This window comes from Gobio gobio (assembly GCF_949357685.1).
Source record: "Gobio gobio genome assembly, chromosome: 24".
Classification (NCBI taxonomy): domain Eukaryota; kingdom Metazoa; phylum Chordata; class Actinopteri; order Cypriniformes; family Gobionidae; genus Gobio; species Gobio gobio.
The window spans coordinates 40983290-40997233 of record NC_137120.1 but is presented as its reverse complement, the minus strand read 5'-3'; the positions used below and the strand labels follow the sequence as shown (position 1 = coordinate 40997233).

The window sequence follows — 13944 nt, the reverse complement described above, 5'->3', positions numbered from 1 at the left end:
GACGATATGCAATAGAAATGAGTGTGTTTATTATATAGATGACAGCACGAGAAGCTCAGCGACTCACCCATTGGCCAGAAACTCGTACCATGTGACGCTCCCCACCACCTCTTTCCTCTCCATGCCTGAATGTTTCGCTCTGAGGGAAAATCCGGGATATTCAAGATCAAATGAGTTCAGTGTCAGACTCTCCATCGGTAGCATGAATGCTTTACTCCCACAGGAAAACTGGGATGTGTTCGGAATGGCCCACACTAGCATACGCATAACCTACAACTTCGCCAAATTGTACAGTACACAACACTTTGAGCATGGAAAATTAGGCCACAACTTATGTTTGTGTTATGACAACATTGCTTTGACTTATCGATATAATAAACAGAACATATGAGGTCATGTGACTGTGTATACTACACACATATCATGTAGTATACAGTAGTACAGTAAGCTAGAATATCATTTTTAGGTTCGAAAATAGTACACTAGCATCCCACAAAGGCAACAAGCTTGAAAAATCAACCTTTTTTTAGAAAAACATGGTATTTCATTATTACTATTGTCATTTTATTGTTATTATTGTTATATATATTTTTATTATTATTATTGTTACTGTAATTATTATTGACATCACTGTCACCGTCATCGCCATCTTTAGCATTACTATTGTTTTTATTACTATTGTTGTTATTATTATTATTATATTATTATTGATATTACTATTTGCAATTGTACTGTCAATACAAAATATTATCATCATCACCATATTTAGTATTACTGTTGCTATTATTATTGATATAAATGTTGTTATTATTGATTTAATTTTTTTCTGTCAACACAAATATGATCACCTTTTTATATTTATTATGATTCTTTTTTTTCTTTTTCTTTTTTTGTATGAGTACCACTACTGTTATTATTATCATTATTATCAATGTTATCTATTATTATTATTGATATTACTATTGCAATTGTACTGTCAATACAACATATTATCATTATCACCATATTTAGTATTACTATTATTACTGTTATTACTGTTGCTATTATTATTAATATAAATGTTGTTATTATTATTGTTATAATTGATTTTTTTTCCCCCTTTCAACACAAAAATTATCACCTTTTTTATTTATTATGATTCTTTTTTTTCTTTTTTTGTATGAGTACCACTACTGTTATTATTAACATTATTATCAACGTTATCTATTATTATTATTGATATTACTATTGCAATTGTACTGTCAATACAAAATATTATCATTATCACCATATTTAGTATTACTATTATTACTGTTATTACTGTTGCTATTATTATTGATATAAATGTTGTTATTATTATTATTATAATGATTTTTTTCTGTCAACACAAATATTATCACCTTTTTTATTTATTATGATTATTATTATTTCTTTTTCTTTTTCTTTTTTAGTATGAGTACCACTACTATTATTATTATCATTATTATCAATGTTATCTATTATTATTATTATTATTACTATTGCAATTGTACTGTCAATACAACATATTATCATTATCACCATATTTAGTATTACTATTATTACTGTTATTACTGTTGCTATTATTATTGATATAAATGTTGTTATTATTATTATTATAAATGATTTTTTTCCCCTGTCAACACAAAAATTATCACCTTTTTTATTTATTATGATTCTTTTTTTTTCTTTTTTTGTATGAGTACCACTACTGTTATTATTATCATTATTATCAATGTTATCTATTATTATTATTATTACTATTGCAATTGTACTGTCAATACAACATATTATCATTATCACCATATTTAGTATTACTATTATTACTGTTATTACTGTTGCTATTATTATTAATATAAATGTTGTTATTATTATTGTTATAATTGATTTTTTTTCCCCCTTTCAACACAAAAATTATCACCTTTTTTATTTATTATGATTCTTTTTTTTCTTTTTTTGTATGAGTACCACTACTGTTATTATTAACATTATTATCAACGTTATCTATTATTATTATTGATATTACTATTGCAATTGTACTGTCAATACAAAATATTATCATTATCACCATATTTAGTATTACTATTATTACTGTTATTACTGTTGCTATTATTATTGATATAAATGTTGTTATTATTATTATTATAATGATTTTTTTCTGTCAACACAAATATTATCACCTTTTTTATTTATTATGATTATTATTATTTCTTTTTCTTTTTCTTTTTTAGTATGAGTACCACTACTATTATTATTATCATTATTATCAATGTTATCTATTATTATTATTATTATTACTATTGCAATTGTACTGTCAATACAACATATTATCATTATCACCATATTTAGTATTACTATTATTACTGTTATTACTGTTGCTATTATTATTGATATAAATGTTGTTATTATTATTATTATAAATGATTTTTTTCCCCTGTCAACACAAAAATTATCACCTTTTTTATTTATTATGATTCTTTTTTTTTCTTTTTTTGTATGAGTACCACTACTGTTATTATTATCATTATTATCAATGTTATCTATTATTATTATTATTACTATTGCAATTGTACTGTCAATACAACATATTATCATTATCACCATATTTAGTATTACTATTATTACTGTTATTACTGTTGCTATTATTATTGATATAAATGTTATTATTATTATTTTTATTATTATTATTGATTTTTTTTCTGTCAACACAAATATTATCACCTTTTTTATTTATTATGATTATTATTATTTCTTTTTCTTTTTTTTCTTTTTTAGTATGAGTACCACTACTATTATTATTATCATTATTATCAATGTTATCTATTATTATTATTATTATTACTATTGCAATTGTACTGTCAATGCAACATATTATCATTATCACCATATTTAGTATTACTATTATTACTGTTATTACTGTTGCTATTATTATTGATATAAATGTTGTTATTATTATTATTATTGATTTTTTTCTGTCAACACAAATATTATCACCTTTTTTATTTATTATGATTATTATTATTTCTTTTTCTTTTTTTTCTTTTTTAGTATGAGTACCACTACTATTATTATTATCATTATTATCAATGTTATCTATTATTATTATTATTATTATTACTATTGCAATTGTACAGTCAATACAACATATTATCATTATCACCATATTTAGTATTACTATTATTACTGTTATTACGGTTGCTATTATTATCGGTATAAATGTTGTTATTATTATTATTGTTATTATTGATTTTTTTCACTGTCAACACAAATATTATCACCTTTTTTATTTATTATGATTCTTTTTATTCCTTTTTCTTCTTTTTTAGTATGAGTACCACTACTGTTATTATTGTCATTACTATCAATATTATCTATTATTTTTATTGATATTACTATTGCCGTCAACACAACTTATCAACATCTAGTATCATTATTGTATTATTACTGTTGTTATTATTACTGATATTACTGTTGCCGTCATCACAAAATATTATTATCATTATTATTATACATGCTATTACTATTATTATTTTTCATTGCTGTTATAATTACTGCTGTTTTATTGTTGTTTTTGTGTTTTGTTGTTGTGTTCTGTGTTCACCCAATGTTGTAAGTTTTGCACTCCTAATAAAAAAAAGAAAATGCTTTCATAAATTAATAAAAAAAAAAGAAAAACATAGTATACTTAAATAGTATGTACTGCGTAGTGTGCTAGTTTTCCATTCCGAACACAGCCTCTTGCTAGCCATGCTGTTAGAAGCGTCAGTTCCAGCTCATGACCCTGTTAAAAGCACACTCTGGTTTCTCATGCAGATGTTTTTTTTTAGATAAAACAAGGCCGTCCCAACCAGGAAACACCAGGTTAAAAAATAATACAGCGAGAGCAAGATAAAACACGTCATAAACACACAAACGCACACAACATGTTCAAGACAAACGATGCTTTCTTATTCTGGGCCTGCGAACCAAACGCGGGCCACTCATGTTAATGCTGTTAGTTTGCAGGAGGGCTTCTTCACACTTTACTTACCCATGATACTGCTTAAGCTCCTGCAGAACTTTCTGTACCATCAGCCTGAGACAAACAAGACACTGAGGCTAAGTATGTGTGGGCCGCTGTCCAAATAAAACCATCAGCACAAAATCTACTGCCTAGCTCACACACACACACACACACACACGGGGGAGAGACATCATCAACGGTGGGCTAGGATCAAATCACCCACGGCTTTCCTTTAGCTTAACTGAAGAATGCCAAATGCCAAAATATTAGCGTTAAGGCTAATCTATATGCTAGTGTGCTCCTAAAAGCTGATATTCATTCATTCGCTGATCCTTCTAGGGTCATAGGGCTGGAGCCTATCCCACACACACACATCTACACTGCAAAAAATGCTATGTATTTTTGTCTTGTTTTCAGTCCAAATATCTACAAAATCTTACATTAAGAAGCATTGACTAGACAAGCAAAAGTTTTTGTCTTGTTTTGGGGGAAAATAACTCAAAATTAAGGGAGTTTTTGCTTAAAATAATCTTGTTTTCTGTTTGAATTAAGATTATTTCGTTTACCCCACTGAAGTGCTTGGCATTATTCAATGTGTTGACGTAATTTCCCCTGAAACGTCTCCAGCTGTTAGTAGCTCCTCCCCTTTTTTTTGAAACAGCCAATAGCGTTTCGTTAACACCACAGTTTGACTAGAGCCGTTCTGTTTGTTAAAGCCACAGTTTCCTCCGAATCTCTAACCGTTTATCATCATAATCTCCTCCATATCTCTTTGTAATACAGCATCTGTGCAGAATTTAAACGGGTCTGATCAGTGTTCATTTTGACAGCATATTTTGATTTAGTTTTAGTCGTAGTTTTTTTGACTAAAATTTAGTTTTAGTCATATTTTAGTCGCCTGAATTGTTTTTAGCTTTAGTCTAGTTTTAGTCTCCTAAAATCTAATGAGTTTAGTTCAATTGTAATACATTAAGCGTCACATAACCGACTGTCACTCGAACTGACATTTTGACGTCATTTTGTTTTTGACATTAAAAATACACGAAAGAGCTCAATTCACTTTTTTAAAAACATCTATATAGTTTTTTATAACTTTGTATTTTTTTTGTTTGCTGTTAATATACAAATACTGGTCTTTCCTCCTGACTATGAATTAAATGGGAATTAAATTAAATACAGTTTATTGTGTAAGCAAAAACGAATACATAATGCGCGACTTTTAATGATAAACAAGCTGAAATACACCAGGACTCTTATTTTGAAATGTCTGCGCCTCTATTGCAGTTGCAGGAGCTCATTCAAGTTCAGGAGATCAAATCGTTACAACCGTCTAAAACATATTACTATATAAACATCGTAAAGTAAACATTGTCATTATTCATCAGCATTAGTTCATAATCAATTGTGTGTCATAAATGTGTGTTATTGATTGATTGAGCCGCTCTGGAGCGCTGGATTCTCCTCTCGTTTTTATTTGTTGACGAAAATGATTTTCCTCATAGTTTTTGTCATCCAACACTAGTTTTTATTTAGTTATCGTCTCGTTTTCGTCAGTGAAAAAAGGTTGTTGACGAAAATTATGATGAAAATTATTCGTCAACGAAAAAACGAAATGATCTCTAACGGCTCTGGGCTAGACTATGTGTGTGCGCTTCGCGTGAAACTAACATGAACCCAGACTTCATTCACCTTAACTGAAAGCATATTTACACCGTCTGAATAATTTCCTATCGCATGTATAGTGCGCTCACCATGTAGAAAATAGTAAATGTGTGAACAGCTGACCGATTTCAGCGTCTATTTATAATGCAGGGGGCGAGGCTTCAGATTATAGAGAGCATTTGATTGGACAGAAGATTTGATGAGAAGGTGAAGTCTGTAACTACAACTGCATCTGTAATCTCATGAGAAATGCGATGCCTGGCAAAGGTTAATGTTGATTGAATAGCTAATGACATCAACTGGAAATTTTGTGACTTTGTTTCCTTGTATGTGATTGGTTTAAAGCTACACTGTGTAACTTTTTTAGTTTTTTCTTAGCTAAAAACACTTAGTTCTTTCAAAAATATATGTGCTCATTAATGTATATTTACTTCTTTCAAGTAATAAAGTATTCTCGTAAGTTTATAATATGCCATTGTAAACACATACGGGTGAGGGTTCGAATGCGGGTCGCCATGTTGCTCCTCCATCTTGAAAGTACATTAGCCAAAGAGGGACATTCCCGTAAATTCAAGCTTCGCCTTTGGCGTTTTAACACTCGATGGCTCCGTGTCCAATGTGGACGAGGGCGAACTGGAAGCCATGTTAATATTGGACTAAATCGGCCACCGTAGAAGTTCAAACGAAATCGGAATTGAGAGAAACTAATATTCACTGGATGGTCATATACAAGTTCACCACTAGATGGGGGAAAATATCACACAGTGCAGCTTTAAGCCTTTTCTGTCGCTGCGAGAGTTTAAAAAAAACGTCATAGAAACGAAAAAATAAACGTTGTTTTTTCGCCGCAGCACATTCGCGTTCGGTATGGAAGCTCTCATTACACAAACAGCTGATCAAAAAATAAAACCATCGCGCGAATTCGCGCGTCAAAATCGCGTCCAGTGTGAAAGGACCTTAATGCTTTTCAATCGCTCTTGCGGCACTTTGTGGTACTTTGATGTCATTCACTGATCGGTCTGCGCAGCGTCGGTGCATCTCGAACAAGCCGTGTGTGTGTGTGTGTGTGTTTCCCGCTGAGAGAGATGAGAAGTATACAGTGACGAAAGACTAGCTCTGTGGCGGCTCTCTAGCCCGTGGAAAGACAAACCGGTTCTTAGAAGACTCGTCAGTCGAACCAACTCTTATAACGTACAACTCTTATCAGACGAACGTGATCATCTCTGAGCTCCGCCATAACTTCCGCTAAGTGAGGTCAAAATATGAGCCTGGTCATAGATATATCAATCGTAGATGCCTCATTAGCTCCAGCACGGATCAGTAGAATGAGGCTTCTACGATCGATATATCTATGACCACACTCGTATTTTGACCTCACTTAGCGGAAGTTATGGCGGAGCTCAGAGATGATCACGTTCGTCTGATAAGAGGTAAAATAATAGCATAAATACTGCTGGGTTTCTCTCAGAAGCTGATGGTTTGTCTAGATCAGACCCTTATTCATCATCTGGTGTCGTTTAAAGCTGCACTGAAACTGTTATTTGGACCTTGAACCGTTTGGAGCCCATTGAAGTCCATTATGTGGAGAAAAATCCTGGAATGTTTTCATCAAAAAACTTAATTTCTTTTCGACTGCAGAAAGAAAGACATGGACATCTTGGATGACATGGGGGTGAGTAAACTATCAGCAAAAGTTTATTTAAAAGTGAACTAATCCTTTAAGAACCACTTCTCCTGGTTCAGAGCTGGTGCTTTGGGAACCGGTTTGAGACTCAGCACTGCCTTGGTGGGAAAAGGGTATCCTTGGGCGGCTCTCAAGCCCGTGAAAAGGCAAACCGGTTCTTAGAAGGCTCGTCAGTCGAACCAACTCGGAACCGGCTCTGAACTAGCACCGGTTCATGCTGGTGGAAAAAGCAAGTCCTAACCACAAAATAATCTTTTGGCAGCAACTATGGTGCTCTTAAGTAAAACATAAATGTGGAAACTTACACATGACTTCGTCCCTCCCCCGACTGCAGCCCCTCTTCAGACTCCTGCTCTTCTGGAATACCAAAGCAAAACAAAGTCAGGACTACATGTACACTGAACAATAAAGGTTCTTTAATGGTTCTTTGCAGGTTCAGTTTTCTAAGCTACAACAAAATACGGCTGTATAGGGTTCTTGAGTTCCTATATGGTTCCCTGGAGGCTCAAAATACATTATCAGTGTTTCAGCATCTCGGTTGTTGAAAGGACCATAACATGGTTTATCTGTAGAGCTACCGGACAAAGAAGGTCTTTGTGGAAGATGTGAAATCATTGTGTTTTGATCCTAGAATACCTCCTGGCAGAATTAGCATAGGATTTATCTGACTGCTCCATGAGAACCTGATCCTGTCAGACTGGACTCATCTGCCTATTTGGAGAATCATTTCACTGACCTCTGGCCTCTCTGGCAGCCTGCTTAGAAGTCTCCAGTATGCGGGAGACTCGGTCAGCTTGTACTTTTTCATCCGTCGCGAGAATTTCAGATCTGGAATACAGTGTCCTCACTGGCGAGGGCGGCTGCTGGTCAAAAACACACCGTGGGAAAACATTATCAAGAAGAGTTATGGCACCTCCTGGAGGACTACCTTCCTGCAGAATTCAGCTCCTACCCTTCTCCAACACTCCTTGAACACTTTGATTGGCAAGTTCAGGTGCGCTTGATTAGGATCGATGTTAAACTCTGAAGAATGGTAGCCCTAGGTTTATAGAGTTATGTGAATGTCTTGCTCGGTTCACACCGAAGCGAATTGAGCGTCTGGAGCGAGTGATTTCCATGTTAAGTCAATGTAAAGACGCGTTGACGCGCGTCTGGAGGTCCTGCGGCGCGATAGCCGTGTTTAGTGTGGGGCGATGGACGTATAGTTCGTGTGAAAGAGGCTAATTGAGCGTCTGGAGGTCCTGCGGCGCGATAGCCGTGTTTAGTGTGGGGCGATGGACGTATAGTTCGTGTGAAAGAGGCTAATTGAGCGTCTGGAGGTCCTGCGGCGCGATAGCCGCGTTTAGTGTGGGGCGATGGACGTATAGTTCGTGTGAAAGAGGCTAATTGAGCGTCTGGAGGTCCTGCGGCGCGATAGTCGTGTTTAGTGTGGCGTGATGGACGTATAGTTCGTGTGAAAGAGGCTAATTGAGCGTCTGGAGGTCCTGCGGCGCGATAGTCGTGTTTAGTGTGGCGTGATGGACGTATAGTTCGTGTGAAAGAGGCTAATTGAGCGTCTGGAGGTCCTGCGGCGCGATAGCCATGTTTAGTGTTGGGCGATGGACGTATAGTTAGTGTGAAAGAGGCTAATTGAGCGTCTGGAGGTCCTGCGGCACGATAGTCGTGTTTAGTGTGGCGTGATGGACGTATAGTTCGTGTGAAAGAGGCTAATTGAGCGTCTGGAGGTCCTGCGGCACGATAGTCGTGTTTAGTGTGGCGTGATGGACGTATAGTTCGTGTGAAAGAGGCTAATTGAGCGTCTGGAGGTCCTGCGGCGCGATAGCCATGTTTAGTGTTGGGCGATGGACGTATAGATAGTGTGAAAGAGGCTAATTGAGCGTCTGGAGGTCCTGCGGCACGATAGTCGTGTTTAGTGTGGCCTGATGGACGTATAGTTCGTGTGAAAGAGGCTAATTGAGCGTCTGGAGGTCCTGCGGCGCGATAGCCGTGTTTAGTGTGGGGCGATGGACGTATAGTTCGTGTGAAAGAGGCTAATTGAGCGTCTGGAGGTCCTGCGGCGCGATAGCCATGTTTAGTGTTGGGCGATGGACGTATAGTTTGTGTGAAAGAGGCTAATTGAGCGTCTGGAGGTCCTGCGGCGCGATAGTCGTGTTTAGTGTGGCGTGATGGACGTATAGTTCGTGTGAAAGAGGCTAATTGAGCGTCTGGAGGTCCTGCGGCGCAATAGCCGTGTTTAGTGTGGCGTGATGGACGTCCAGTTCGTGTGAAAGAGGCTAATTGAGCGTCTGGAGGTCCTGCGGCGTAATAGCCGCGTTTAGTGTGGGGCGATTGACGTCCAGTTCGCGTGAAAGAGGCTAATTGAGCGTCTGGAGGTCCTGCAGCGCGATAGCCGCGTTTAGTGTGGCGTGATGGACGTATAGTTAGTGTGATAGAGGCTAATTGAGCGTCTGGAGGTCCTGCGGTGCGATAGCCGTGTTTAGTTTGGGGCGATGGACGTATAGTTCGCGTGAAAGAGGCTAATTGAGCATCTGGAGGTCCTGCGGCACGATAGCTGTTTTTAGTGTGGGGCGATGGACGTCCAGTTCGCGTGAAAGAGGCTAATTGAGCGTCTGGAAGTCCTGTGGCGCGATAGCCGTGTTTAGTGTGGGGCGATGGACGTCCAGTCCGCGTGAAAGAGGCTAATTGAGCATCTGGAGGTCCTGCGGCGCAATAGCTGTGTTTAGTGTGGGCCGATGGACGTCCAGTTCGCGTGAAAGAGGCTAATTGAGCGTCTGGAGGTCCTGCGGCGCGATAGCCGTGTTTAGTGTGGCGTGATGGACGTCCAGTTCGCGTGAAAGAGGCTAATTGAGCGTCTGGAGGTCCTGCTGCGCGATAGCCGCGTTTAGTGTGGCGTGATGGACGTCCAGTTCGCGTGAAAGAGGCTAATTAAGCGTCTGGAGGTCCTGCGGCGCGATAGCCGTGTTTAGTGTGGGGCGATGGACGTATAGTTAGTGTGAAAGAGGCTAATTGAGCGTCTGGAGGTCCTGCGGCGCGATAGCCGTGTTTAGTGTGGGGCGATGGACGTATAGTTCGTGTGAAAGAGGCTAATTGAGCGTCTGGAGGTCCTGCGGCGCGATAGCCATGTTTAGTGTTGGGCGATGGACGTATAGTTCGTGTGAAAGAGGCTAATTGAGCGTCTGGAGGTCCTGCGGCGTAATAGCCGCGTTTAGTTTGGGGCGATGGACGTATAGTTCGCGTGAAAGAGGCTAATTGAGCATCTGGAGGTCCTGCGGCGCGATAGCCGTTTTTAGTGTGGGGCGATGGATGTCCAGTTCGTGTGAAAGAGGCTAATTGAGCGTCTGGAGGTCCTGCGGCGTAATAGCCGCGTTTAGTGTGGGGCGATTGACGTCCAGTTCGCGTGAAAGAGGCTAATTGAGCGTCTGGAGGTCCTGCAGCGCGATAGCCACGTTTAGTGTGGCGTGATGGACGTATAGTTAGTGTGAAAGAGGTTAATTGAGCGTCTGGAGGTCCTGCGGCGCGATAGCCGTGTTTAGTGTGGGCCGATGGACGTCCAGTTTGCGTGAAAGAGGCTAATTGAGCGTCTGGAGCGAGTGATTTCCATGTTGAGTCAATGTAAAGATACGTTGACGCATGTCTGGAGGTCCAGCGCCGCGATAGCCATGTTTAGTGTGGGGCGATGGACGTCCAGTTCGCGTGAAAGAGGCTAATTGAGCGTCTGGAGGTCCTACGGCGCGATAGTCGCGTTTAGTGTGGCGTGATGGACGTCCAGTTCGTGTGAAAGAGGCTAATTGAGCGTCTGGAGGTCCAGCGGCGCGATAGCCGTGTTTAGTGTGGCGTGATGGACGTCCAGTTCGCGTGAAAGAGGCTAATTGAGCGTCTCGAGGTCCTGCGGCGCGATAGCCGCGTTTAGTGTGGGCCGATGGACGTCCAGTTTGCGTGAAAGAGGCTAATTGAGCGTCTGGAGGTCCAGCGGCGCGATAGCCGTGTTTAGTGTGGGCCGATGGACGTCCAGTTCGCGTGAAAGAGGCTAATTTAGCGCCTGGAGGTCCTGCGGCGCGATAGCCGTGTTTAGTGTGGGCCGATGGACGTCCAGTTTGCGTGAAAGAGGCTAATTGAGCGTCTGGAGCGAGTGATTTCCATGTTGAGTCAATGTAAAGATACGTTGACGCATGTCTGGAGGTCCAGCGCCGCGATAGCCATGTTTAGTGTGGGGCGATGGACGTCCAGTTCGCGTGAAAGAGGCTAATTGAGCGTCTGGAGGTCCTGCGGCGCGATAGCCGTGTTTAGTGTGGCGTGATGGACGTCCAGTTCGCGTGAAAGAGACTAATTGAGCGTCTGGAGGTCCTGCGGCGCGATAGCCACGTTTAGTGTGGGGCGATGGACGTCCATTTCGCGTGAAAGAGGCTAATTGAGTGTCTGGAGGTCCAGCGGCGCGATAGCCGTGTTTAGTGTGGCGAGATGGACGTCCAGTTCGTGTAAAAGAGGCTAATTGAGCGTCTGGAGGTCCTGCGGCGCGATAGCCGTGTTTAGTGTGGGGCGATGGACGTCCAGTTCGCATGAAAGAGGCTAATTGAGCGTCTGGAGGTCGTGTGGCGCGATAGCCGTGTTTAGTATGGGGCGATGGACGTCCAGTTCGCGTGAAAGAGGCTAATTGAGCGTCTGGAGGTCCTGCGGCGCGATAGCCGTGTTTAGTGTGGCGAGATGGACGTCCAGTTCGTGTAAAAGAGGCTAATTGAGCGTCTGGAGGTCCTGCGGCGCGATAGCCGTGTTTAGTGTGGGGCGATGGACGTCCAGTTCGCATGAAAGAGGCTAATTGAGCGTCTGGAGGTCGTGTGGCGCGATAGCCGTGTTTAGTGTGGGGCGATGGACGTCCAGTTCGCGTGAAAGAGGCTAATTGAGCGTCTGGAGGTCCTGCGGCGCGATAGCCGCGTTTAGTGTGGCGTGATGGACGTATAGTTCGCGTGAAAGATGCTAATTGAGCGTCTGGAGGTCCTGCGGCGTGATGGACGTCCAGTTCGCGTGAAAGAGGCTAATTGAGCGTCTGGAGGTCCTGCGGCGCGATAGCCGCGTTTAGTGTGGGGCGATGGACGTATAGTTCGCGTGAAAGAGGCTAATTGAGCGTCTGGAATGAGGGATTTCCATGTTAAGTCAATGTAAAGACGAGTTGACGTGTGTCTGAAGGTCCTGTGGTGCAATGGTGATAAACTATTGCTGCGTTCCAGGCAGGTTTTTGAGCCTGTAAGTTACGACTTCAAACCCCGACTCACGACTTTGTAGCGCTCCAGGCAAAGTCACGCCAAACTGCCTGAGCGCAAGGAATTGTGGTAGCTAGATGTAAACAAAGCATGGCGGACCGTACGGTGCTAATGCTCATTTACAATCATTTCTGTCGCCAAAGGTTCTTACTCCTTTCTTATTTGAGGGAAACGGAAGAGAGAAAAAACGGTGCATAAGGCAAGAGAGGCTGTTATACCTTTTATTTTACGTTACTTGTATATTTGGAAATGTAACACCGCATCTGTAGGGTTTCCAGTAGCTAACTACTTTTTCCAGCAAGTAGCGGTGTAGCGCGACCAAAAGCTACATTCGGTTTTGTGTTTTGACGAGCCTGCAATGCATTAAAGCATCAGTGTTTTCTTCTTATTTGATCATAAACTAAAACCACGCGTTACCGCCATCTATTGTTTCATCGCGCATCTTGCGGCTTTACGGCTCACAGAGAAGAGATCGACTGATGATTATGTAAAGGACATACAGGAGTGGGTTGATAACTTCACACGAATCGACTAGTAAAGGCTACACTAGATTTATACAAACAAAAGATTAAAACGCTGTCTGCGTCGAAGACTTCAAGCACATACAGGTGAATAATAGCCTTTTTAAATTGATTATCCTGCTAAAATATATATATTTACCTGCATTTTTGTCTACTTCTGCGTATCCAAGTTGCTTATATTTTGTTCTTGCATTGACGTGACATGACATTTGTAGCGATTTTGTACTTTGACAGTCAGTTTGAGAAATAGACTATGTATTGTATATTTGGACAGTTTACTAAATAAAACTTTACTCTTATCATAATTGTATTGCATTGTGTTGTTTTAAACCCCAAACATTTAACTTAAAACATTCTTCATTAACGATTATTCAGTTATTTGTAAATATGCTATTTAATTGTTAAAAGTAGTTTTGATGTAGCTAGCTACATTTTGGTAGTAACTTGTAGTGTATCTAACTACTTTTTCAGAAGGGTAGCTTGACTGTAGTAAAACTACTTTAATTTATAAATAGCTTGTCAAACTACTGTTTCCGAATAGCTTCCCCAATATGGGTTGCCTGGAACGCGGCATAATGGCAAGTCAATAGTGAATGAGAAACTCTGCGTAATTTAAAAACACTACTGTTACTGTGTCACAAAATGTAGTTTTAAGACTTTTCCAGGTGAGAATGTAGTTGTTTAAAGCTCAAATCTGTGGTTTATTTATAAAGCAGTCCTTCCAGAAAAATGCGGCTTTTTTTTGTGATTGTTGCGGGCAAAAATCCTTGATTATGCGGCACGTTTTCTTAAAAAATGCGATGAAAAATGCGGGATATTTAT

The 13944-nt window shown here is 39.7% G+C and overlaps 1 protein-coding gene across 1 annotated transcript in view; it reads right to left on the bottom strand.

Annotated features, from left to right (window-relative positions):
* The window catches only part of arhgef18b (rho/rac guanine nucleotide exchange factor (GEF) 18b), a 92798-nt gene extending 88624 nt beyond the window's left edge, over positions 1 to 4174 (bottom strand). The window contains exons 1-2 of the mRNA XM_079808050.1: positions 4028 to 4174; positions 68 to 139 (exon numbers count right to left, since the gene is read on the bottom strand). Of these exons, the coding sequence (XP_079664176.1) occupies positions 68 to 139; positions 4028 to 4068 (113 nt within the window). The 5' untranslated portion in view covers positions 4069 to 4174. The remainder of the gene's footprint in view (positions 1 to 67; positions 140 to 4027) is intronic.
* Positions 4175 to 13944: the final 9770 nt, after the last annotated feature.